The 26,551-nt window shown below is 53.8% G+C and overlaps 1 protein-coding gene across 2 annotated transcripts in view; it reads left to right on the top strand.

Moving 5' to 3' along the window:
* TBC1D22A (TBC1 domain family member 22A) overlaps positions 1-26,551 on the top strand; it is a 339,052-nt gene that overhangs the window by 297,360 nt on the left and 15,141 nt on the right. For both annotated transcript variants that reach the window (XM_041754866.1, XM_041754865.1), the window contains one exon: positions 5,267-5,362. In XM_041754866.1, the coding sequence (XP_041610800.1) occupies positions 5,267-5,362 (96 nt within the window). The remainder of the gene's footprint in view (positions 1-5,266; positions 5,363-26,551) is intronic.

Raw genomic sequence — 26,551 nt, 5'->3', positions numbered from 1 at the left:
TGAAAAAATACTCCAGGCAAATTCTATCTCAGCAACTAGCAACAAACAATCAGAAATTAAAGTTTTTAAAGTCACCATTTTTATTTTAAAATTTAATTTAGTATTTTTTAAACTTCAAGGACAATTAACAGTGTTATATTAGTTTCAGATGTACAGTATGTTTCAGTAATTCAGTACATTTCTCAGTGCTCATCACGATTAGTGTGGGCTTCCTCCCCTTTACTTCACCCCTTCTCCAGCCTCCATGCACCTTCCCTCTGGCATCCTCCAGTTCTCTGTATTTTAAGTCTGTTTTTCTTTGTCTATATCTTCTTTATTCGTTCACCTATTGATGGACACTTGGGCTGCTTCCATATCCTGGTTATTGTAAATAATGCTACAATAAACATAGGAATGTGGTATCTTTTTAAACTAGTTTTTATTTTCTTTGTGTAGTGGATTACTGGATCATATGGTAATTCCATTTTTACTTTTTGAGGAACCTCCATGTAGCCACTGTGGAAAAGTTTGCATTCCCATCAACAATGTACAAGGGTTCCTTTTTCTCCACATCTTTGCCAACACTTGTTCTTCTCGTGTTTTTGATTTAGCCATGCTACAATAAACAATAGGAATGTGGTATCTTTTTAAACTAGTTTTTATTTTCTTTGTGTAGTGGATTACTGGATCATATGGTAATTCCATTTTTACTTTTTGAGGAACCTCCATGTAGCCACTGTGGAAAAGTTTGCATTCCCATCAACAATGTACAAGGGTTCCTTTTTCTCCACATCTTTGCCAACACTTGTTCTTCTCGTGTTTTTGATTTAGCCATGCTGATAGGCATGAGGTGAGGTGATATCTTATTGTAGTTTTGATTTGCATTTCCCTGATGATGAGTGATGTTGAACATTTTTTCATGTGTCTATTAGTCATCTGGATGTCTTCTTTGGGAGAAATGTCTCAGTTCCTCTGACCATTTTTAATTGGATTTTTTGTGTTTTTGGTGTTGAGTTGTGTAAGTTCTTTATATAATTTGGATGTTAACCTCTTATCAGATGTGTCATTTGCAAATATCTTCTTCCATTCAGTAGGCTGCCTTTTTGTTTTGTTAATGGTTTCCTTTGCTGTGCAGAAGCTTTTTATTTTGGTGTAGTCTCAATAGTTTAATTTTGCTTTTGTTTCCCTTGCCAGAGGAGACATGTCCAGAAAAAATGTTTTTATGGCTGGTGTCAAAGAGATTACTGCGTATGTTTTTTTCTAGGAATTTTATGGTTTTAGCTGTCACATTGAAGTCTTTAATCAACTTTAAGTTTATTTTTGTTCAAAACACTAGTTTAATTGTGTCAAAAATATAAGCTGCTTTGAGAAGATCTAACAAAAGATGCAACAGACTTGTACCCTGAAAACTATAAAACATTGCTGCAAATAATTAAAGAAGACCTAAGTCAGTGGTAAGCTATACCATGTTCATGAGTCAGGACATTCAATGCTGTTAAGATACAATTCCCCCAAATTGATCTATACATTCAGTGCAACTCCAGTAAAATCCCAGCAAGCTTTTTGGAGAAATTGATAGACTGGCTTTAAAATTTTTATGGACGTGCAAAACACTTAGAATAGACAAATCAACTTTGACAAAGAACAAAACTAGAGGACTAGCACTACCTGGTTGTTAAGTCAGCAGAGAAAGGATAGTCTTCAACAAATCCTGGAGCAGTTGGATATCCGTGTATTTAGAAATGAACTTCAACCGCTACCATACACCATATACAAAATGTATAACATTTTTATAACATTTTTTTTCGTATAACATAATTCAAATGTATCACAGAACTAAATGTAAAGCTTAAAACTATTTCAGGAGAAAACCTTTATGCCCTTAGGTTAGGTAGAGATTTCTTAGAAATGACACCAAAAGCAAGATCCGTAAAAGAACAAAGCGATAGATTGAACGTCATCAAACTTTAAAATTCATGCTCTTCAAGAGTCATTGTCAAGAGGATAAAAGACACGTTATAGGCAGAGAGAAGTGTTTGTAAAGCACCTCGCTGATCAAAGACTTGTATTTAGAGTATCCAGAAAGTTGCTCAAATCTCAACAATAGAAACAAACGACCCAGGGAAAAAAGCTGAACAGACACTCCATCAAGAATGTCTGTAAGTACATTCAAGATGTTGAAAATCATTAGTCATTAGAGGAATATAAATATGTAAATTAACACCACAGTGAGATCCTACCACTTGCCCACGAGAGTGGCTAATATTAAAAACACTGACAATTTCATCTATTGGCCATGGAGTGAGAACAGGAACTCCCTCTGCTGCTGGTGGAAATGTCCAGTGGTGCAGTTACCTTGCGGATAGTTGGGCAGGGTCTTCGAAGTTGAAGTACTGCTACCACGTGATGAGCTTTCTGCTCCTCGGTATTTATCCCACAAAAGTAAGGGCATATAGCCATACAAAGACTGGTACACAGACATTCACAGCAGCTGAATTTGTCGTGGCCCCAAACCCAAAATAACTCCGTGTCTGTCAACAGGCAAGCAGCTCTGGTGAACAAGCACTCACAGGTAGCAATGAAATATTACTGAGCAGTCACAGGCGGTGGCCATGCAGCAACACGGCTGAGTCGCAAAGTAATAATGCTCAGTGAAGGTAGCTGGACAAAAGCACACATCATAGGTTCTCTCTGTACAGAAGTAGAGGAGGTGTTCCGCAGGTGTAGACATATATCAAAACCTAGGCAATTATATACTTTCAATATGTAAATTTATTGTATGTCAGTTGTATCTCAAAAAGAGCTGCTTAAGATAAACGAACCCAACAAAAGTTGAAAGTAGTTATGGTTATATCGTACCCTTGGCCCCCCCTTCCAAAAGTCTTTAAGGCAAAATCATTACTTGAGATAAAGGAGATCATGTATATTCATGATATTCACTACACCAGGAAGATAAAATAATTTAAAATTTGTATGCATGTAATAACATAGTTTCCAAATATATAAACCAAAGATCGGCAGAACTGTAAGGAGAAATCAAATGCACTGTTGTAATGGGATTTTTTAACACACTTCTCTTGTTAATAGCTCACAAAGAGACAGAGTCTATAAGGATTTATAGGAGATCTGAGCAACACTATTGATTAAATATACCTGATGGACACATATAGGATATTGTATCCAAGGACTCCAGAATATATATACTGTTTTAACACACACCTGGTGACAATAGCTGGCATTTGCATACTATTTACTGTGTTCCAGGCGTTATCCTATGTACTTTACATTGTTTAATTTACTTAATCTTCATAATATTTCACAGATGGGGAAACTGAGGCACAAGGAGGCCAGATACTTTGTCTTGATCACATAGCTAATAAGTGGCAGAACCAGGGCTCAAACCTAGGCACTCTCTGGCTCCAGGGTGCGTTTGATCTCTAACTGTGCTACCTAACGGGGCATTTGTGGAAGGTAATTGTCTTCTACTCCAAAAAATCTAAACAAACAAAAGAATCAGCATCATCTAAATCACATTCTCTTTGTAAAGATTTATTTATTTATTTGAGAGAGAGTGATAGCGCTAGTGAGGGAGCACACTGGGTTGGTGGGGAGCAGAGAGAGAGAATCTTATACAGACTCAGGCTCCATCCCATGACCCTGAGCCCATACGGAGAGTCAGATGCCTAACCGACTGAGCCCCCCAGGCACCCCCTAAATCACATTCTCTTACCACACAAGACGTGGAGGTCCCCGGCAGGCAGGAGGGCTGAGTGCAGAGTGCTAGGGAGGAGGGAAGGAGAGACACTGGAGCTGGAGTCTGACTTCACTGCATTCCGAGAAGTGCTGATGGTGTAGGCACGACCCTCCCACACACCCTTACCTAGCAGAGACCCCTTCTCTGCACACTTCAGCCCCGATAATGAAGCCCGCTTTCCCCTAAGTCTTTTGGGTAAATAATAACACAGAGCAGGTTAGAGCACTTGCCCTAATTCACTAGAGTCCTTGCCGTGGGTATTTATGGAACTTTGTCAGATGCTTATCACTGGTGGAGGTGATAAGATCGTTTCTGTTTCATCTGTTCATGGAATGAGTGACACCTTTATACTCAGGTCCTTATGTCTTGTCAACCTTGCGTTCCCAGATAACCTCAATCTGGTCACAGTGTATTATATTTTTTCATTGCAGTTAGGTCCCGTTCGCTCATCTTTCATTTAGAGCATTTCCCCATCCATGTTAGTGAGACTGGCCTCTCGTCCTTTCTTGAACTGCCTCTGTGTCCAGGTTAAGCAGGAAGTCTGTGCCTGCCTCTTTCTCCCTGTTTCCACGCTCAGACTCCTATCAGACTAGGACATCTGCCCCCCTTGGCACACTCGCTTGGCATCCCCTGGAAAACAGCCTGGGCCTGCTGTTTTCCTTGTGGGAATATGTGGATTCCTGATTCAGATTTTAAACTCCTCAGACTTTTTCACAATTTTTGAAATTTTTTCTTTTTTTTCTTTTTTAAGATTTTATTTATTCATGAGAGAGAGGGGCAGAGACACAGGCAGAGGGAGAAGGAGGCTCCATGCAGGGAGCCCGATGTGGGACTAGATCCCGACACTCTAGGATCACACCCTGAGCTGAAGGCAGGCACTAAACCACTGAGCCACCCAGGCATCCCCGAAAATTTTTCTTTCTCAAAGAATTTGTCATCTGAGTTTTCAAACGCATTCATACTGCCCCCAGCTTTCTTTGAATCCCTGCTGCCCTTGTGGCTGGATCCTACTGGAGACTAATACCATATTTATATTTCATTTTCAACACAAGCAAGCATTTGAAGCTGTGAACTTTCTTCTGTGAGCCCTACTGTAGCTGCGTTTTGCAGCTGAATAATCTCTTCACTCTCTGAATTCTAAGAATTTTCTGCCTCATTTTATGATTTACTTGTTTGAACCATAGCTTACTTATTAGCATGTTTTTAAAATCTATAAACATTTGTGGTTCATTTTAAATTTGTTGGGACTTTTTAGCTTTCTTTGGTTACTGATTTAAATGTAACCCAACTCTGTTGTATGAGGATGAGAAAAGCCACGTTTCAGGAGTTAGTGATATGAGCATGAACTAAGGCCAGGCATGGGAGGTGGGGGGGGCGGGGGCTGAAGAGGGGGCGAGCTGAACCCCAGGTGGGAAGTCATGCATGCTTGGGCTGTCTGCGCCCTCCTGGGGCTCTGCCCACGGGGGGTAACTGGCCACCGGTGGCCGCGCGGTCCTGCAGGCGCGCTCATGGCCCCTGTGTTCTCTCCTGCAGTCGGAACCCGAGGGCTTCTCTCACTTCCACTTGTATGTCTGCGCTGCTTTCCTGGTGAGATGGAGGAAGGAAATTCTGGAAGAAAAGGATTTCCAGGTAAGTAAATGCCTCCTCAGAAGGGTTTGCGCTTCATTTTCTCCGCTGTTGTCCGAGCCCGGGCTGGGAGCCTTACCTCCTGGAAAGCTCGGCAAACCCAGGAACGTGCAGGCCATGCTCACCGGGTGTGAGCTGTGCCACCGGGGGTGGCTGCGGGGCTGTGATGCGCCAGGGGAGGTGCTGGCCCATGAGCTGACGGCCAGGGCTCCTGGCCACCTGACAGCTGTGTGACTCAGGTGGGTCGCTTAACTCTCTATGCCACTTTCCTCCACGACTTAGTGGAGAGCCACACTGGCACCCACTCATCAGCTCAGTGCTCTCCTGGGGCTCTGTGGGGTGGAGTGCCAGCCCGTCCCGTCCCTACCCCAAGTGGGCCTCCGCGTGGTGGCCCGAGAACCAGGGGTGGTGTTGACCCCTCCACTGGGTGCTAGCCACTGTGGCCCCAGGTGCCTGGGGCCTTCTGCCCAGTGACCTGGGAGGCTGGGGCCTCCCAGCTACACTGAAGAGAACACCAGCGTGGGGACCAGGGACCAGGCTCTGCCCCACCTGGCCGGGGGTCACTCTGGCCACTTTACTCTGTGGCTTTCAAGTGAGGGACCCGATGGCCCTGGGTCACAGCAGTCTGCTCGGCCTTGTGGCTCCCTGGCTCCGTGTGGGAGGTTTCGGAGGACACTGCTGGCTGAGCCAGACATGGGCCCAGGACAGCTGGCTGTTTATTTGAGGGAGAAGGGCCCAGCTTCCCTGGGGCACTGCGGCCAGCCATGGTGTGCACATGCCCCTGTGCTTAGGCTGCTTGGCCTGCACATGCCCCTGTGCTTACTTAGGCTGACTCCCCAGGTTCTCCAGGTGAGAGCAGGTGACCAGGATCCTCACTGGCTCCCTCCTGGCTCCACCTGGTGTGGTGGAACTCGGGGGCGATGGGAGGTTGTGACCATGGGGTGCTGCACATGAGGCTCCTCACTGCCCCAAGAATCACTCTTGCCCCCCAGCCCTGGGTGGCCCTGAGCCACATGTGCCTGAAGGTGGGCACCTCAGGTCTGCTCGGGGGAGAGACCTTACACGAGGGGCTTGGCCACTCTGCCCTCTGTGTCTTCCCTCTCCCCAGAGAGGGACAGTGCCCCCAGGACCCTCTTCCCAGGGGGTGACTCAGGTCATGGGAAATGTGCCAGGCACCACGAAGGGGCTGACACAGGGCTGTGATCCCCCCCTGGGGGACAGCAGTGGGAGCAGGTCTGGGGGGTGCCCAGTCGGCCTTGCCCCTGGCCCTTCTGGGCTGCCCGTCTTCCCACTCCTCACACAGAGCCCACGTGAGGGGACCACGTGGCAGGTGACCCCAGGCAGCGGCGATCCTGGCGGCTTGGGAGTTGTGATGCCAAGTCCCACTGTCCATTAGCCACCACATTTCACCACTGTTTCTAGAAGCCTGTGTGTTTGCTCTTTGGCTGGAGACAATGCCCGGTGCTGGTCAGAAGATAGGCCTGGGCAGCTGCCTGAAGTGGGTCAGGAGCTTGAGATTAGCGTGGGGAGCAGGGGAGGAGCCGGGGCTTCAGGGGCAGGGGGTTGGATGGAGCGCGTGGTACAAACACGGCAGGGTGTTGTGGAGGCATGAACCAAATGGGAGAGGAAATAGGAGAACAGGAGTGAAACAAAGAGCCCCCGGGGCCCTGGTGAGTGTGAGGGCTAATGGAGGTTGCAATGGTGACATTTTAGGACAGTGAGTGCATCCAGGGCAGATGGCCAGAGTGACCCACACCAAGAGCCCAAGTCTCCAGCAGAGAACGTTCCAGGGAAAAGGCTAAAAGCCCTCGTTCTCACTCTGTGCAGACCTGTCACTTGCCCTTTGGGAGATGAGCGTTGCTGTAAGTCATTTCCATAGGAACAGAATCCTTCCCAAGGAGGAAGGCTTCCCAGGAGCTAGGAGACACTCTGGTGTCCGCCAGGCCCCCTGCTGCAGGTGCCGGGGAGGGGGTGATGGGCTTTGCCGCCTCAGTTCAGTTCTCTGGAGACTTGCCTAGGCCGGAGGTCTGGTTGTGTCCGCTCTGTGAACGTCCTCAGGGCCTCCTGGGGCTGCGGGAGCGCTGGGCCCTGTGGACCGAGGGAGGTCCCTTCTGGAGTGTGCGTTCCCTCCTGCCCTGAGCCCTAGTGCCCAGGAGCTTTGTACTGGTCTAGGAGGACCGGCCATCCTGCTCACCCCAACCCTGCAGATGACTCAGTTTCCCTGCCCTCCTGCGGGCGCCAGAGCATGGCTCTCCCACTGACTGCCTACGCCCATCTCCGCCAGGCCCGGCTGTCTGAGCCTCAGTGCTCACAGCCCAGATTCTCTCCCCCTTCTGCCTTTTCCTAACGAGGGTTTGTTGGGTCTTTGGATGGAAGGCCCTTACCTGGGGGTGCACCTGGCAGGCTCTGCCTCTTCCCGGGCCTCTGGGGGGCAGATTGTTTCCCAGCGAGAGAGCTCCTGGCACAGAGGTGGGTGAGGGAGCCACTGTGCCTCTGCACCCCGCATCAGGCACATGTGTCCTATAAGCCATGAAGGACTGGCCCCAGGGCATCCGTTGGCCGGAGACCTGGCATGGCTCCCGTTGCCGGGGCTCCTGCCCTGCTCCAGGGCTGCAGACTTGTCCATGATGCTTTTCATGCTCCCTCTGAGGTGCTCCTCTCACTGATGGGAGGTGTGGTAAAGCTTCAGGGCTCCTCTCACTGATGGGAGGTGTGGTAAAGCTTCGGGGCTCCTCTCACTGATGGGAGGTGTGGTAAAGCTTCGCAGGCATCTTGGGCTGGTTGATACATAGAGCACACGAAATAGTTGAAAGTCAGCCACTCTAAAACTGTATCTGCTTTATCCCCTAAAGTCTAAGCTGCTTCATTTGGTACCCCAGGATCCTGGGGTCTGAGGGCAGCCCCGAGCAGCCCCCTCCCGCTGGTCCTCCGTCACAGCCAGCCTTCCCTGCCTCTGGGGCCCGGCAAGCCCACCCTGGTGCTTGGCGGAGAGGGTGGCACCCAGCTGGGCTGTTCCTGTCCTGCCGGCCTCCTGGGACTGAGGCCCCGAAGCAGCGTGCACACCGAGGTGCTCTGTGAGACCGGGAAATTCTCCCCATGCAGGAATTGGCATCGTTTTGATTTTGAAGAGAGCAAGTCCCTTAGACACTCAGAAGAGGTGGCAGTGTCGGTTTCAGAGTAAGGAAAGTAAAGAAGTTTTGGGGAGCAGAGTGTGGAATTTCCGGTGGAGCCCTGGGCCTTCCGTGGGATCCTTGGGAGTGCGGAGGTCTGGAAGTGGGAGCCTGAGAGCACAGGGCAGGACCAGCTGGGGCGGCCGTCGCCTGAAGCCCTGCATGCAGAGAGAGGTGCTCAGCGTGAGCAGGCCTGGCTCTGTGCCCCACGTTGTAGCAAGAGCTCCCGCCTGCTTCCTAGGTGGCACGAGAAGGCCCTTGAGGTGCTGGCCTGACGCCTGGCACCTTGGCGCCTGTGGGTGGTGGGTAGCTGCTCGGGACCAGCAGGACCAGGGGGGATGCAGCACCCGTTGGCAGGGCCTCTGCTCTGATACTCCTGGTCCTATGAGACGGCCACTTGGTGGTGCAGTGCGGCCCTTGGAGCCCTCCCTCTGGGCCGGGCCCTGTGCTGTCTGTTCCCAGACTCAGTTTCCCCAATGTGTGTGGAGTGGCTGAGGGTGACAGATGAGCAGAGGGGCTGCTGACAGCTCAGTGCAGGGCTTGGGACAGGGGGCCGTGGGGCCCGAGCTGGAGCCTGTCACAGCGGCCTAGAGCCTGGCAGGGAACTCAGGAGAGGTCCCTCCCTACCCACCCCGTGCTGCACAACCTGCCCTACAACAGGCAGAAGTCAGTGAAGCTGGTGCTGAGTGTGTGGGGTGGAGGGGAGCTGGGGTGGGGCGCCGAGGGTCGGATGGCCGTTGGGAGACAGCCTGAGAAGTACAGAGCCAGGAGTCCTCCTGGGCTTTCCCAGCACCCAACAGGGGCCCTGTCCGAGGGCCAGGCACGTGGGGAAGAGGACCGGGATGGACTTGGGGCAAGGAGCTGGGAGGGAGAGGTGCGGGAGCAGACTCAGGATGGCAGCCAGGACCTAAGGGCGACATGCAGGCGAAGGGGCGGCCACGGGCAGGTGGCTCAGAAGGAAGCCGGGCTGGCCGTGTCGACATGCAGGCGAAGGGGCGGCCACGGGCAGGTGGCTCAGAAGGAAGCCGGGCTGGCCGTGTTCCCATCAGGTTGACATGCAGGCGAAGGGACGGCCACGGGCAGGTGGCTCAGAAGGAAGCCGGGCTGGCCGTGTTCCCATCAGGTCGTAGGAGGAGCCGTTCAACAGAGTAGAGGGAGTGATGTCAGATGGTGGCCCGAGTGGCGCCTCTGCACTTACACATCGTGGGGCACAAACTTCTGGGAGCGTGCCACAGTGCCCCTTCACGGAGGTCTTGGTTTGTGCGCTCTTCCGTCTGTATGTTAAACTTGCATTTAAGACTTTCTAAAAGAGACAGACTCAGATGAAGCAAGCGTAGGAGGAGACGTGGCGGATCTGATCAGGATGAAAGGTTACTGTGAATCCGGGTGCAGAAACCAGGGGTGGCCTGAGAGCTCTGGGCGGAGTTTTAGCTGTTCAAATCGCGAGTTTCTGTGGAACATTAACAAAGTGAATCATCTGACCTCAGCCTACATGTCAAAGTGTGAGAAGCTAGAATAATGTGGGGTGTGTTCGCTGAGCATCATCGTTTACAGTGAGATCCTAACTGAGTTAAAACTGAATAATCAGGCATTTAGAAATTAAGGAGGCTGCTCAGGAAGAAAGTGGTCCTGTAGATATAGAATGGCTTTTAAGAACGTGTGGCGTGGGGCTCCTGGGGGGCTCAGTTGGTCAAGCATCCGACTCTTGGTTTCAGCTCAGGTCCCGATCACAGGGTCGTGGGATTGAGTCCTGCATCGGGCTCTGTGCTCAATGGGAGTCTGCTGGCGATTCTCTCTCTCTCCCTCTGCCCCCTGCCCTGCTCATCCTTGTGTGCGTGCTCTCTCTCAAATAACAAATAAATAAATCTTAAAAAAAAAAAAAAAAAAAGAACATGTGGGACATGACCTTTGTTAGGTTTGAACACAGATTCTCAGCATACTTTTGTTATGTAAAAACATTTAAAAAATACGAATCTTTTAACTCAAGAAGTTAGATATGGAAAAATAAAGTCAACATATGATAAAAGTGGTAAAGGAATTAGTGAGTAAACACAAAAGAAGGGGTCAGAAAATGGACTCATGAGTAAAGAACATCTCCCTTAGAAGGCGTTTACAAACGGCAGGGAAGCAGGCCGGCCTTCATGCGGACCCAGCTACACGGGCGGAAACAGCCACCCTCCTGCGTTTTGGGAACGGAGACTGCAGAGATTTAGGGAGAATATAAAGTACCAGCATTTCCATAAGATGAAATTAAAACAAAACAAACAACAACCTTTAAACGGACCCATAATTTTGGGTTAAGTTCCAATATTTTCAAAAATCTTACTTTTTTTTTTTTTTAAGATTTTATTTATTTATTCATGAGAGACAGAGAGAGGCAGAGACAGGCAGGGGGAGAAGCAGGCTCCCTGCAGGGAGCCTGACGTGGGACTTGATCCAGGATCATGCCCTGGGCTGAAGGTGGCGCTAAACCGCTGAGCCACCCAGGCTGCCCCAAAAATCTTACTTTTAATACAGTTCTGAGGTCAGAAACCGTCTTTCCAGTGAGTTCTTTCAAACTTTCAAAGAATCCGTCGCCATGTGAATATAGAGAAGAGCAGACTTGCCTGTGTTTCTCAGAGCTGCACCTGCAGGCACTTACTTCACATCGGCCCATCTCACTCTGGATTATTATTGACTTGAGTCTGTTCCCTGCGTGTCTGTCTGTACACGGAGCTGACCGTGGAAAATGCCGTGTGGTCGGGCCAGTCTCAGCCCTGTTCACTGGGCTCCCTCAGCCCTGGCCCAGCTCCTGACCCAGGATGGCATTAATGAATATTAATAAAAACATAGGTTTTTATTAATATGAATGACAGCACCTATAAACATAAAGTTAGAATTTAGTTTCACTTGTGGTAGAAATACAAATATCTTTAATAAAGTACGTGCAGATCTAACCCATTAATAAATTAAATAAAAATAGTCCATAAAACAATTTTTCCCCAGGAATTCTGAAGTGGCTTACTATTGATAAATCTGTTTGTGTCGGGGTCCCACTTGTGCAGGGCTTCCCTCGAAGGGCTCACGAGCCTCAGCATATAGTCCTGCTCATGGCTAAGATTTGTCACAACCACAGAGATGCGCAGCTGGGTCCGTAGGGGGATGGTGCCCAGGGGCATTGTAAGGGAAGCCGCGTGCAGGCTCCTCACACCCTCCCCACGGAGGCTACACAGAGCGGTGCCTCGTCTCCATCCAGGGAAGCCTTGTAGACACCCAGAGCCCAGGGTTTTACTGGGACAGGTCACCAAGATTCCAGATCCCAAAAGGAAAGCTGGTGTTTACTGCAAACATTGTAGGAACAATGTCTGCCAGCTGGCGTGGAGCCCCAGCTTTACCTGGTGGGGTCATCTCCAGAGTCATGTTCTAGATGCCAGCCAGGGCTCAGCTGTGCAGCCAGGCCCCTTGAGAACTGGGTCTGCTGTGCTAACTCTTCTCACTGCTGACGTGATGTCCTAGTGATAAGCCGGTGGCGTTAAATCACATGACCTCTTAAGAACTATAGTAGCTTTTCCTGCATTTAATAGGAAAAGAACAACTCTACCCTTACTAAAATAGAAATAAAAGAATACTTCTTAACTCACTGAAGACGAGCTGTGGTCAGTAGGCAGCAGTATGTAGGTGATGCTGGGGACAGTCCGCTCTCAATCCGCAGCACACTTAGGTTTCTGTGTTAGGATGGATACACGGTGAGCAAAGGCCCCCTGCTCCTGCCCCATACAGTGCGCACATGCGCACACACACATGCCAGGGACAGTAAAAACAGGTTTTCTAGGTGCATGGATTCTTCAGGGATGAGCTAGCACCAGTGCTGGTGTTTGCTGGCAGGTCCCGTGCCCCTTCCTGCTGGGTGGAGATGAAAGGTGTCTGAGCAGGTGGGGGTGAATCAGAAACCCTTTGCTGACATGAGGAACCCCGAACCCTCGCAAGTGAACCAGAATAGACAGACCTGGGTGCGTGGCCCCTGCTGGCCTGAGACTGACTCTCAGTGGAGCAGGAATGAGAGAAAGGTGTTCTGGGTCCGGGCTCCGCCTGCCGCTCCTACTACCTTGTCGGAGAACACCTCACATGATAACATTAATTTACAGTGGTCAGCGAGCATCCCAGGTGCCTAACCCGAGAAAATGCCAGCTCTTCGAGTGACCCATTGTAGGCTCCACCTTGCAGCCGTAAACGTCTGTGTGTCTCAAACACCAGCAGCAGTTAGCAGGCAGGTGGATGCGGGAGAGGCCTCCCAGCATCCAGGTGTAGCCCACGTTGGTAGTGGCAGAGCTGCGGTGAATCCCTGGTGGAGGGAGGTGAGCAGCCAGTCTGCGGAAGATTGGTGCAGCTGTCTGGTGAGCGTGAACGTATCGGCCAGTCCTGAGTCAAGAATTGGAAAGTGAATTCCAAGAAGCTACCTGCTCAATTAGCAGCGCTCTTTAACACCATCAGTTCTTTAACACTGATGAAGCCGGCATGTGCAGGTGTGTTCCCTCCTCCTGTGGGGTGTTGAGCTGTTTGTAACTTACGTCAGAAGCCTTACCTGGACACAGTCACTCCCCTGGTTCAGAATTTTGTGAAAACTGTCCATACCCTGAATATCCAGTGTTAGGAGGACAGTTGTCTAGGTTATAGGACTTGCTGGTTAGAATATTCCATAACTGCCCCAAATTCTGTCTTCAGAGAATAGTTATTGATGTGGGAAACGCTCCCAGCGGATCACCATGTGAGGGAAAAGCAAGATCTGGAATTACACACATCTCACGCTCACATATGTACATACGTCTATGTGTGTGGATGTGTGTTTCATCTACATGCATGTGTGGGATGCACACATGGGCGTGCACAGTGCTCGCACAGCTACATGTGCACACGTATGCACACACACATGGTCTCCATATGCTGAGGCACATGCAAGATACACACAAATACACAACCACATATAAATGTATGTGTGTGTGTAGAGTCTACATCTGCGTGCTATGTATGTAACAACGTATCTATGGCTGTACACACATGTGAAATATGTGTATTTGTATGCACATTTACATATAAAAATGATCCTGATTTTGTTTGTGTCATATGCACAGAGGAAACACTGAACAGAAACAAATGACACTGTTAGCATCACTTAGTTTTTAGTGGAATTATAGATATTTTAATTTTCTTATATGAACTTTTAAAAAATTTTCCACATCCTCTCAGTATGTGGTCAACTTGACTTTTTCCCTTGGGTTAATTCCCAGGTTGAGGAGGTGAGACCGCTCAGTGAGGTGTCCGGCTGCGAGCCAGTGCTCTGGGACGCTGGCCTCCGTGATCCGAGACCTTCCTTGATGCCACAGCAGGTGTCCCTCTGTAGTGGGATCCCCTGTGCTCCCACATGTCCCTCTCAGCTCACACACACGCACAACCGTGTCCTGCCCTCTGAGGACCCTCAGGGCCCATAGGCTCCTGTGTGCATTGGGAGGGGGATGAGTTCTTGCTGAAAGGAGGACCGAGGGGAGGAGGTGAAAGGTCAGAGGGTGGTATGAAGAGGGAGGTGCGTGGACTCTGAAGCCACCTCCCCCCCGCCCCCAAACAGTGGCACAGGCTGCACATGGGTTGTTGGGACCATCCCTTCCCTGTGGCCAAGCTGCTGGGGGTTTCTTGAATCACTCTGTGCAGCCAGCCGGTAGGTCACTCTCAGAATCTGTATTTGTTCATTGGTCAGAGCTTTATGCCCTGTCATCTGTCCCCTTCCGTGGAAGCGGCTCGGACGAGGTCGTCTCTAGTAACCGTGCAGGGTCTGCGTGTGGGATGGGCCCAATTCCAGCGCATGACCTCCAAGCCCCCAAGAGCACAGCCCTGCCCTCGGCAGGCCTCCCTATAGGCGCCTCTGCACACTTCAGAGATCTGTGGTCAGGAAACAGCTAGGAAAGACATTAAAAGTGTGTATGTGTGTGTGTGTGGGGAGGGCATCTCCAACTTAAAAAGACGGAAACGCAGCAGCAGCCAGAGCCCGAGCGTCGTGGAGACTGTGCAGGGCTTGTGGGTGGGAGCGTGGGGAGGTGACCTCGCCACCGGCCTGTCCTCCAGCCTCAGACGTGGGTGCCCGTGTGCTCCCCTCTGCGGCAGCTTCGAGAGGTCTCTAAGCAAACACCTCTCAGCTCAAGCCCTGTCTGCGTGGACTCCGGCCTCTGACGGTCACCTGCGGCTTTCGCATTTCACGTGGGAGCAGGTGGAGGGAAGCCGCGCTCACTCGCCCGGGAGGGGCTGTCATGTCCAGTGCTTGCACCCCGGGAGGGCCGTGCAGCGATGACCGCGAGGCCCTAGCCCCTCCAGGTGCCCGAGGAGTGTCCCCTGGGGGCCTGCCTTCTGGGAGGACTGGACAGCATCTCTGCTTAGCTTTGCTATGGGCTGCCCCGGCTCTCCGCTTTGCCCCGAAGCCAGAGGGGTCACGGTCAATGCGGATGTTCTGGCTGCCTTTCCTCCCCACGAGGGCTGCCGCCTTCTGCCCAGCGTGCAGCGCGTGGTACAGACGGAAGGAGCGTTTGCCATCTGACAGGGAGAAACTCGAGTGCGGCTCTGCATACCTTCGTGTGGCGTTCCAGTGTCCCCTCGGACGAGGCCATCGCTGTCCTGCACTGGTGCACTCACTGCTGACGGCTGGTTCGTTCGCGGAGCAGCGTCCTGCCCAGGCCATCCCAGCAATGGCCCCCTGGGCAGGGTGTCGCGTCTTTGTCAAACCGGACTAGTCTTGCAGGGCCGAGTGCCCTTCGGTGGGTTAATGGTTCTATGCGGTTTGTATTTCATCCAGTGTTCATTTGAAGCAGCAAATGTCACGAAATGCCAAAGTAAAGATCAATTCTCTCCTTCTTTATCATTTCAAGACATTTTAAAGACAAAATTAGGTCAATTGAAAACTAATCTTTAAGTGGATTATTGTGCCGTCAGGTGCTCCCGCGGGTTGCTGTGTTTAACTGTGGGGTTTGCGTGGCCGTGTACAGGGTAGTGTGGGGTGTGTGTGGCTGGTGCAATGTGGCCTAGTGTGAGGGTTATGCTGTTGTGTGGGTTTTGCCTAGATTTGTGTGATGTAGGGTTTGTGTGGCCACGTACAGCAGGGTGTGTGGCTGTGTATAGTGTAGGGTTTGTGTGTTTGCGTCTGTGCAGGGTTTGTGTGGCCGTGTGTGCTGTGGAGCCATGCCCAGGCAGCCATCCCCACCCGGAAAGGGAGGCAGAACAGCGAAGGGACGGTTTGGGAGCATCGGGCCTCAGCTTCCTCGGTAGGGGGAGATGGGGGCACCCCGCCATCTGAGCTCCCTGGTTGCTGGAGAGGTCATAGAGGGGGGCTTGGAGCGGCTTTGCACACGCACACGCTTGCATGCACATACATACACTTACGCACTCCCAGAATCTCTTACAAAACCAAGGTGGGGAAAGAACTGCTTCTGTTTTGATCTCTGAACACTGGGCCCTTTTCTCGTTGCACACGGGGACTTTTGCTTAAATGGTTGTGAGGAAAACTCTCCTTTGCCATCCATGGAATTTGTTTGGATTTCTCTCCACAGGAAGACCCCTTGTGCTTTCACTGTTGCAGAGGAAGGCCCTGTTTGTGTGGCATTTGGCTGTCCCATGGGGCTGAGCCACACCCTCACCATCGGGAGGGCAGGTGGCACTGCCGGTGTCAGAAAGTTGGCATGCGGTCCTCCACTGGGACGGTCGAGTGATGGGGCCTTGAGGGACGTGCCTGGTGGGCATTCTCCCCGGGGCGGGTGGGCTTCCCGGCCCTCCCACCCCGTGCTGTGCAGGCTAGACTCGGGTCCTGAGTAAGGGGCTCAGGCCTTCCCTTGCCTGCCCACCCCCCTGTCCATCCCGCTGCCTCGCCGTCCACCCCACAGCTCCCCAGTCCTCCTTCTGGAGGGAGCCCCGCGGGGGTGGCGGCCAGCGTGGCGAGACCGAGGGAGGGGGAGCTGGGGTCCTGTGCCATCCCCGTCCTGTCCCCTGTCGCTGTCGCTGGGTCCTGCCTGCCATTACCCAGCCCCTGACCATGGCCTGCTCACCGTGATCAGAATTCACCAGGTGGTTTTTGAGGGAAATGGGAGTCTGCACAAGACTGGAGAAAATCGATTTTGTCCCATGACTGTCCTCAGACATATCTCTATTTTTATTAAATCATCTCTCTCTGCGGTGAGTTTCGCTTTCCCCTCGGGGATGAGCTGCTGGCACCTGAGCCTGCGAGACCCTGGGCTACTCCCAGCCCCCACCCTGGCTCCTGGAGAGAGAGCATGAGCCCAGCCAGTGCGTTCCTGGGCACTCGGGCGGCAGTGGCGGGTGGTTAGCATGAGCCTGACGCCCCACGGTAAGACGGAGAACCCAGTTCCTCCGCGTTCTGGGCACTCGGGTGGCAGTGGCGGGTGGTTAGCATGAGCCTGACGCCCCACGGTAAGACGGAGTTGACTTTTTAGTTACATGACCCTCCCTGCCGTCAGAGACCCCCAGAGCCCGAGGATTATGGCATCTTGTTCCAGCAGTTTCCCTTCGTGACATGGAATTTCCATCAATTCAGAGAAATGAGCTCGGCAGAGAGGCTTCTGGAAGGGAGAGGAGAGGCGTGGGGTGGGACCGTTCCTGAGTATTCTTGCTCTGGGCACGTCCTTTAATGGTGGTTTTTATTAAAGCCATTCATGTGCATGATTTTTACTCTACTTTACTTTGACTTTTATTTTTTATTTTATTTCATTTTAAATAGGCTCCATGTCCACTGCACAGCCCAAAGCAGGGCTTGATCTCACAACCTCCAGATCAACACCTGAGTGAGATCAAGAGTCCAGTACTTAACCAACTGAGCCACCAGGTGCCCCATGTGTGTGTTTTTTAAAGATAGAAAGTTCTAAGAGGCCTTTTACCGAATGCCCTTCTCCCCACCTCCTCCCAGCTCAGAAGGCGGCCACTGTCAGCCTCTTTTAAGTAGTGTGTTTATCTCTGCCAATCTAACTAGCTTCTTGATTTTTTAACTTTAAAGACTTTCTGCAGCAGAAAGACCTGCTTTCCTACCATCCGCTGCCCACCTATCCTCGTTGGGGCCGTGTAGGTGTCACTCACGTGGAGTCCCTCAGCGCACGGCTGTGGCCGCAGCTCCACCCCACGCCCCCTCTGTCAGCCTCCCGGTTAACAGGCATCCTAGTTCCTGTGAGAACCGTTCACTGACTCATCCCAGTAGCTCCCGTGAAGGGCCATCTCCCGGGAAGTGGGCAGCACTTACCTGCGTGTGTTGAAGATCTTGCTGTACCCTCGTACCTCCCCATCTGGGGTGCCCCATCAGGCACAGCAGGGCTGCCTCCTGTGCTGGAGGAGGCCAGGGCTTGGCCCTCCCTGTGCAACTGCCCTGCCAGTCACAGCACCTGCTAGAGCCTGATTGGTGAGGCCTGGGATCCTCCCCACCCCAACCAGGGAGTCCTCAAGGCTGTCAGGTGAGCCTGCAGGCTCGGCAGCAGCCAGCTCTCTCTGGCCCCATGAAGCCCACAGAATATGGCTCTGCCCTAAGGCCTCCCATGATCTGGCCGGGACGTGTGCAGCCTTCTGGCCTATGGCTCCTGCTTCACCCACCCAAGTGGCCGTCCTTCCTGTGTGCCTCATCCCATGACTAGGGTCTCAGGCTTCCCTGGGAGGCCTGCCTGACTCCTGGCTGTTCTGGTCGCCTATGGCTCTTGTCCTACACTCTGTGAGAGGGGTTGCTCCCTTCCTTGACAGCCTAGTTGGGGGTCTGGGCCATCAATGTCGGCCATGGATGGAGGCGTGGTGCCGTATGTCAGATGTGCAGGAGAATAATGGGCATCTGCAGAAATGCCACGTTCCCTAAGTGACACATATTCAGATAACCACATGGTTGTGTTTCAGTTTGAACCAAGCCCTTGACCTCCCTGGGATGGACGCTGAGTTCACCTGGAGATTTGGCCTCGTTCAGGGCCCAGTTTGTTTGTGAGCTTGGGGCTGGGCAGCCGCCACGGTCTCGGGAAGCTGTGTGTACTCTTGGGACGTGAAAAAACTGGGCTCCAGAAAGTGGCGTGAGCACGTGTTGAGGTGCTGTCTGTAGCAGGTAATGTCCTGTGCACCTCCCTAACCGTTCGGCCTCGCGGTCATGCAGACCTGCTGCCGCTTGAGCCCGGACCGTGGGTTAGAATCCGTTTCTTCACGACCCACCCTGGGCGTGCACGGGACTTCTTGGAAACCACAGCCGGTTTCCCCTGAAGCCACTGGCAACGAAATAATTCCAAAGCAGAATCACAAAAATCCTTCTGTGTTTTTATTTAAAAAACTATGTTTGGGATCCCTGGGTGGCGCAGCGGTTTGGCGCCTGCCTTTGACCCAGGGCGCGATCCTGGAGACCCGGGATCGAATCCCACGTCGGGCTCCCGGTGCATGGAGCCTGTTTCTCCCTCTGCCTGTGTCTCTGCCTCTCTCTCTCTCTCTGTGACTATCATAAATAAATAAAAATTAAAAAAAAAATTTAAAAAAAAATTAAAAAAAAAATTAAAAAAAAAAAACTATGTTTGATGTGGATGATGGCTGCATGTATGCTGTGAGGGGCACGGCCTCTGCAGGTCCTTGGGACAAGTCCTGGGGCAGCCGTCCCAGGGCCCCCAGCCTGCGTGTGTGACACCAGGGGCCGGCCACCTGAATCTAGGTTTTGGTGTCACCACAGGCTGCCTCGGAAGGCCGGGGAGTTCCAGCTGGGCCTGGGTTGGGAGGTGCTGGGCCAGTGCCTGGCTCTGCAGGCGGCTTTCAGGACACTCTCCACGGAGGTGGCGGCTTCCCCGGGCCGTGCAGTGCAGGCTGCCCAGGCCTCACCTGGAGGCCCCTCCCCCTGCTGGCAGGAACTCTGAGGGCAGCCAGCCTCCACGCCCACACCTGTGCCCCCCCGGGGCCCTCTCCCCGACTAGGCAGCAGCTCTGGCCGGCTGCATGGCACTCGCACCCTGGGCCCGTTCATAAACCCTTGGGTCGTCGTCAACCCCCCGGGAATGTGGACCGTGTTCCCTCCTCCCCCTTTCACAAAGGAATCTCGTGTCTAGGGGAGCGTCTCCCCCACTCCCCCCGGCCTGGGACGCCACCTGTGCCCAGCCCAGCTGTCCCTGCACAGCCTCCGCCAGAATAGCTGCCTGCAGGTGCGGTGGACGGCGGCCGACTGTGGGTTTGCCAGTGACTCTCTCCCTGCTCATTCCTGCCTGTGAATCAGTCTTGCCATTAAGGAAAAAATTACACCCACCATTCAAATCATTAATTGAAAGGCCCTTATTATCTCATTAATGGTGTTTGATATCTGAGGCAGATAAACTTGGAGCAGCTCATCTGTTCAATCCCTGAAGAAATGTAATTACTTCTTGGGCCTCATTGAAATGTCTCCCTGTCAGCTGTCACGCGCTCCCTGCTGCAGCCGTGCTCGCGGACCCCAGGAGGATCGGGTGCGGGGGCACCCGAACCCCAGCCAGGTGGGCAGCCTGGGTGCCGTGCTTTTGGCTGGTGGTCTCCCTCGGGATTAGCCCTGGCAGGGTTGTGGAGACAGGCTGGGAAGGGGGACAGGTTGGCCCCAAGGCTGGTGACGCTTGCATGGGGAACGCCTGAGACTTCGTACTTTAACTTGGGGTGGACAAGGAATCAAGTGGGAGACGTGTCCCCGAGGCTGTGTCCTCACTCCAGACCTGGGGTTCGCTGGGTCAGCTGCCGAGCTCTGGACCTTGTGGAAAGAGCCCCTTATGCCCCACGGTGGTTCTGTCCACTCCCCCGAGTCTCTTCCCACTTAGCCACATCCTGCGTTTCCCATGAGACCACCGCACACCCCTGAGCTTCCCGGGCTCTCTGCTGGCGAGGGGCATGTGCACCCAGGGAGGCCGTGGTCTGTGTATCGCCCAGCCTGTGCTCTGCCAGCACAGTCTAGCCTGCAGGGTCTAGACCTGTCTGGGGGGCAGCCTGGCATCTGGGACTGGGCCATGGGAAAGGAAAGAACGGGCAACTTCAAGGTTCTGAGATCCCCACTTCCAGTGGAAGTGAAAGGACCATGAGCTGTGGATGGCAGCTGGGGTCCCACAGGGCTGGCGCTCTCGTCTCCCTCGACCTCCCCCTGCCCCCTCCAGCCCCACCCCTGCCCCAGTCCTCTCGGCCACACCCTAGGCCCACAGCTGTGCCCTAGGTCCTCAGGGCCATACTCAGGTCCTTCATGGGGGAAGGCCCATTTCAGCTGGCCGGGGACCTCTTTGGGCCAGGCTGTAACGTGCCTCCTGGAACCCAGAGCCTTGGGCCACAGGCACAGAAAGCCCAGGGCACCTGGAGGCCTGGGCTGGGCCCTCCCAGCCACCAGCCTGTGTGAGTCCACAGGCGACACTTAGCTTCTCCGCGGGTGACTGGTGCTGGCGAGTTGCTCAGATGGTGTCAGCAAGTGGGAATCCTGCCGGCGACAAAGCAACAGCAGATGGCCCATTGGCCCCCTCCCACCAGACCCCCTGACCTGAACCCCCACCCCCATCAGGGAGCCCCAAGGGCCCAGTGTCACCACAGGTCACCTGTCAGAGCAGCCTGTGCCCCTGTGGGTCCAGCACAAAGTCCATGCCCAGCCGCGGGGTCCTGGCTCGGGAGGTCCAGCAAAGGGAGACCAAGACAAGCTGGACGGGCTGCCTTGCAACCCATGGCCAGTCCGGAAGGCCCTCTGACTGCACGGGAGGCTCATTCTCTCACCCTAATTAGTTTGAGGTTTTTCAGGGCAAACAGGAAAGGATTTCTCAATTCGGTTTTGAGGTGTTTGTTTTTTGTGACAGAGCCCACAAAGACATGGCATCGATCTTTAATTCCTCACGCTAAGAGGATGGATTTGCTCCTGCCTTACTTGCCACGTCTGATTCTCAGCTGGGCTGGGGAGGGGTGGGTAGCGGGGTCCAGCCGAGACCTAGGGCTCCGTGGATGCCTGGCCGGGGCCTGGGGCGCTGTGGACGCCTGGACAGGACCTGGGGCTCCGTGGACGCCCGGCCGGGGCCTGGGACTCCATGGATGCCCAGACTGGACGGGGACCTGGGGCTCTGTGGACGCCTGGCCGGGGCCTGGGGTGCTGTGGACGCCCATCCTGGATGGGACCTGGGGCTCCATGGACGCCCAGCCAGGACCTGGGGTGTCGTGGACGCCCGGCCTGGATGGGACCTGGGGCTCCGTGGACGCCACGCCTGGCCAAGACCTGGGGCGCCGTGGACGCCTGGCCAGAACAGGCAGCTGCTGAGCCCTGGTGCCTGTGGTTGCCATGCTGCCACTCACGGCCCCCGGTGGGACACTTGTCCACCCCTATCAGGGAGCTGACGTCCCCCACTGTGCCCCCATCTTTCCTTCTGCTCAGTCTGACCTTGGAGCCAGGTGCCTCTGCCCCAGGCTGCACACGCTGTACCCTAGAGACCCTCCTAGCTGACAGCAGATTGCTTCCTGGCATGGGCTCGGTGTGTCTACCGTCAGAGGGTACCAGCCCCCTCTCAGGGGTGCTGTGAATGCAGGGGTCGGGGATGCTCTGCGGCACATCATGGTCACCTAATAGGATTCCTAATCCTCAGTAACCCAGGGGCTCGGGGTCCCCAGACAGAGGGCAGTGAAGGAACCATGCCTGGAGCCTGTCAGGGTCATGCCCAGCCCCTCACTTACTGAGAAGGAACGGCCCAGAATCCCAGCATAAGAAAGTGGCTGTGAACTGACCTGGCCCACTGCCTGCTGTGAGCTCTGTATGGTCTGGGTAAGGGCTCCGGCTCCTGTCCCTGGACGTGCTCCCCTCGGGGACGGGCCAGGCAGTGGACGCCGCTTAACCTGCAGCTGGGCACCATCTGTCTGCCTGGCATGCTGTCCTTCTGGGGGAACTCTTCTCCCACTGACCTGGTTGGCATGTCCTTGAAGAGCCTCCCTGGAGAGTCTTCAGGGTTTTGGGGGGCAGCTCTGTCCTTCAGCTGCCTTGTTTAGCGGAAGCCCAGGACACACACGGCTGGCTCCGTCTGCCTGTCCCACCTGGTGGCCCTGCCTGGATTTGGGCCCTTTGACATAGCCAGGCTGGGTAGGCCCTGGGTACACGGGGCTCAGGGCCCATGAGCTGCCCCGCAGGAGTCCAGTCCAGCTCCTGCGTTCCCTGCCAGTGGAGCCACTGCCCTCGCCCTCTGCAGGCAGCGGCAAGGCCCGTACTCTCACAAGGTCCCCATGGGAGGCTTCGCAGAGAGTGACACCGCCTTTCCCGGGGGTGTCAGGGTGGTGAGCCTGCACCGTAGCACCTGCCTCTCTGGCCACTGTGGCCGGCGCCAGCTGCGGTGCGCCCACGGCGGGGCTGCCTCCACCAGGATGCACATTTGTATTCAGGTGTTGCTGTGGGAGAAGCTCCACTCTCAGTGCCGTGTTTTATGTCTCAAAATAATCCCATTGTAATAAACCTAATTCCTGCCCGAACATGCATACCAGCCTGTGCACCTGTCACAAAGTCAAATAATGTGACATCTCCTATTACATTATCACTCTTGATTAGAATCTCACTCCTAAATACCAGCCTGTGAGTCTGTCTGCACTCCCTGCCACATTAATATCTTTTTATAATCATTATCAGATGACACCTCTGTCACTCTGGAGATGAGTAGCTGGGAGCAGCGATGACACCCCAAATGAAGCCCAGCAATTTGTAACACAGTCTCCTCTCCTTGGGAGCAGTGGACATAATTTTGAGCAGAAACCGAGCTGTATGTATTTAGAAATCAATTGAAAAAATCAAATTGCTCAGGCTCCAAGTGGCACGTGCTGGATTGTCTCTTCTATGCTCCGCTTCCCAGTTGGCTGCACTTATTTAAAGATGGATCTCCTCAGTCATGGGGAGTGCTACCCAGTGGGGTGGTTTCGGGGAGTGGGCTGCCTACCAGGGAGCTGCCCCTGCTTGGCAGCCAGCCAGGCCTGGGGGCGGGCGCTCCTGCAGCCCCAGCAGCCCCGGGGAGCGGTGCCGGGGTCTCCGTGGCTCTGGTCCAGTTGCCGTGTGGCTCTCTGCGCTGGGGTGCCTGGTCAGTGCAGTGAAAACTCGGCCTCCCTGGGGAATATGCCTCCTCCTGCCCGCCCACAGGTAGCCTGAACAGGTGCTGATCTGGCGGGGCCTGGGGTGCAGGCCTGTAGGGTGGGCTTAGGGCCAGCTCTGTTGCTCAGCAGCCCCAGCCTTCATCACACTGCCTTGCTCTAGCTGCCCCGGGTCTGTAGAGTGAGAGGCTCCGATGACAGTCGTCCTAGGAGCTGTCCCCTGCTTCGGCTGGCTTCTGTGGAGCTCACTGTGCTCTTCATGTGCAAACTTCTAACCCTTGCAGCAGCCCCACCAGAGGGCTGTTGTCCTCATAGCTGGAGTTCAATGGGATTGACCTGGCGAGGTCACACAGCTGATCCTGACCCCAGGGTAGTCCCGCTTCACACCTGGGCCCTCCCGCCCTCCACCATGGGCTCAGGAAGCCCCTCCCGGCCTCCCCAGTCAGAAGGGGGCCCCAGGATTCTGCAAGAAGAAGTGGGACCAGAGGAGATTTTACCAAATGTGGTTTTCAAGGAACTTGACTTTTCCTTTGTTGCTCGTGTCTAGTGGGGGTTTCTTTAAAAAGTAGGATTGTTTGTGGTGTTTTCTGAAGTGGAGGGAGGAAAAAAAAAATGGGCTGATGCCGTAAAGATGACAGTTTTATGTGTCAGATTCCAGTTCTTCCCGTGTAGAACTCAGGTGGTAATACTCTGAATGGGACTGGAATGTCTGTTGCACACAATGGTTACTGGCATGTAACGTGTTCATTTTTATGCATTAGTTTTATCAGTAACGGTGCTAACTGAACATAAGCCACGTCGGCTTCCTGTGTGCTAGGCTGTCTGCTAGGCCCCGGGGGTGCATACCTGAGTCCAGCACAGCTGTGGCCCGTTGGTAGCTCATGGAAGGAGCTAGTAGCCTCCAGATTCTGAAGGTGGGAAGAAGAGAGCTGTGGGGCCTACCTTTAGGCCTGTCCCAGAAGTTATATGTTCCCACCTGTCCACCACCTGCCACCCACCCATCTGCCCATCTGTTCACCCACGTCTCCACCCACTCACCCATCCACCCCTCCATTTACCCACCCATTCACTCTCCACCCATCATCCTTCTACTCACCTGTCCATCCACTCATCCACCCACTCTTCCACTCATCGACTTACCCATGCACCCACTCATCCATCTGTCCATCTGCCCTTCCACCCATCCGCTCGTCCACCCTTTCCTCCATCCATCCACTCATCCATCCACCTTTCCATCCACTCGCACACCTGTCCATCCACTCATCCACCCATCTACCTGGCCCTCTGTCCAACTACCCATCCACCTACCCTTCCACTCATCTTTCACCCACCCACCCATCCCTCCACCCATCCAGAACTCAGCATTTAATTGGACACATGCCCTGCTGCTCTCAGTTGAGCTCTGTAAAGTTTGAGCCCTGTGGGGCCTAGGCTGTCTGAGTCTTTGCTCTCAAGGATCTCAGTGAGGTGCTAAGGCCCATGGGGGAATCCTCTGTAGATGCTGAGGGCGGGTGCCCCGTGGAGATGGTGTGAGGAACCACACAGCTCCCCAGAAGAATGTGCTGGGGGAACAGAGTCTTCTGACTTAAGCCTTGATCTCCAGGAGGCTCTCTTTTCCTGGAAACCCTTGGCTCTGCGCCCCGCCCCCCCCCCCAGGAGGGACACTGTGCAGGTGGTCACAACCAGGAGTCCCCTCTGTCCCCACCCCTGCCTACCCTCCCTGGCCAGCTTGAGCTGGGCAGTGTCCCCTGTGTCACTGAGGACCTCAGCAGAGCAGATGGGGGCGGTGAGAATCTACTCTGTAAACACCTCCGTGGATTAATGAAGACCCCCCAGGTCTGAGTACTTGGCAGTGACCCTTTAACATTTCTGAAAAGAACAGTGTCCTAATGGCAGACAGCATGCAGCCAGGGTTCCTAGCTGCAGGAGGTAAGAGCCCCGCCGTGCAGGCTAGGTGGTTTTGAATTGCTTTTAGGAGTAAGCTTGCATTTTAAATATTGCCATCAGTGTGTTTGTCCCATAGCACTGAACCTGGGATGGTGGTGACACAGCACCTATTGTATGGAAAGCAAGGGATTTGAATAACAACGGGGCCCGGTACATGGGGTCCCTTCCTGGCCGTGCTGTCTGCTTGTCCGCTGTCCCCTCAGTATGCTAGGCTCTCTGACGGGCACCCGTGCAGACCCATGGGCCTGCACAGCCTAGCTGCTGGAACACGAAAGGCCGTGCCAGGAGGAACCTGCCCAGGGCATGAGACCAGGGAGGAAGCATGAGGGCCTGCAGACTCCTGGATGCATGGGAAGGGCGTCCTGTCACTCGGCGCCCTGCTCCACACTCTCCTTCTGGCCTCATGCAAGTCAGGCCTTCGGTGAGATACTTCCTGAAGGCCCCCGGCCTGCCCCTCACTCCTGGTGAGGCCAGAGGGCCCTGGCCAGTGGTGTCAGGCACTGCGTGCTTGCAGACAGACACAGAACCTTCCCGCACACCCGGGTTAAGGATGTTAGACACCAGAGCTGCCTTTGGCTTCTTCTGTAGGAAGAGAGCCTGACCCCTGCTCACCTCGCTCACCCCCTTCACCCCCTTCACTCCCTTCACCCCCGCCTCCAGGCTTCTTGAGCTGGGCCTCTCATCTCGGGGCCTTCTAGCTGTCAGAGTGGTGCGCTGGGGCTTGAGGCCTTCAGTGGAGCCGGAGGTGAAGTGGGCTGTGACGGGGCATTTGCATTCCCAAAGCTCCTCTCTCTGAATGTGTCCATTCATCCCAGAAGGTTGTGTTTGGGCGGGGCCCTCGGGGCGCTTCTCCAGAGGCACTAGGAGGGCCTTTTTCTGACACAGGCTTTGCATAAACACAAAGAAGGCGGGTAGAGGCGTCTCCCCTGCACCAGCGCCCACCAGTCCCACCTCCCAGGCCGCACTGAGGGCCCAGGAACCGTTGCCAGCCCGGAGCCCCAGAAAGGTTGCCGTGGGGA

Source organism: Vulpes lagopus, chromosome 5 (genome assembly GCF_018345385.1).
Source record: "Vulpes lagopus strain Blue_001 chromosome 5, ASM1834538v1, whole genome shotgun sequence".
NCBI lineage: Eukaryota > Metazoa > Chordata > Mammalia > Carnivora > Canidae > Vulpes > Vulpes lagopus.
This window is presented reverse-complemented; position numbering and strand designations above follow the sequence as displayed.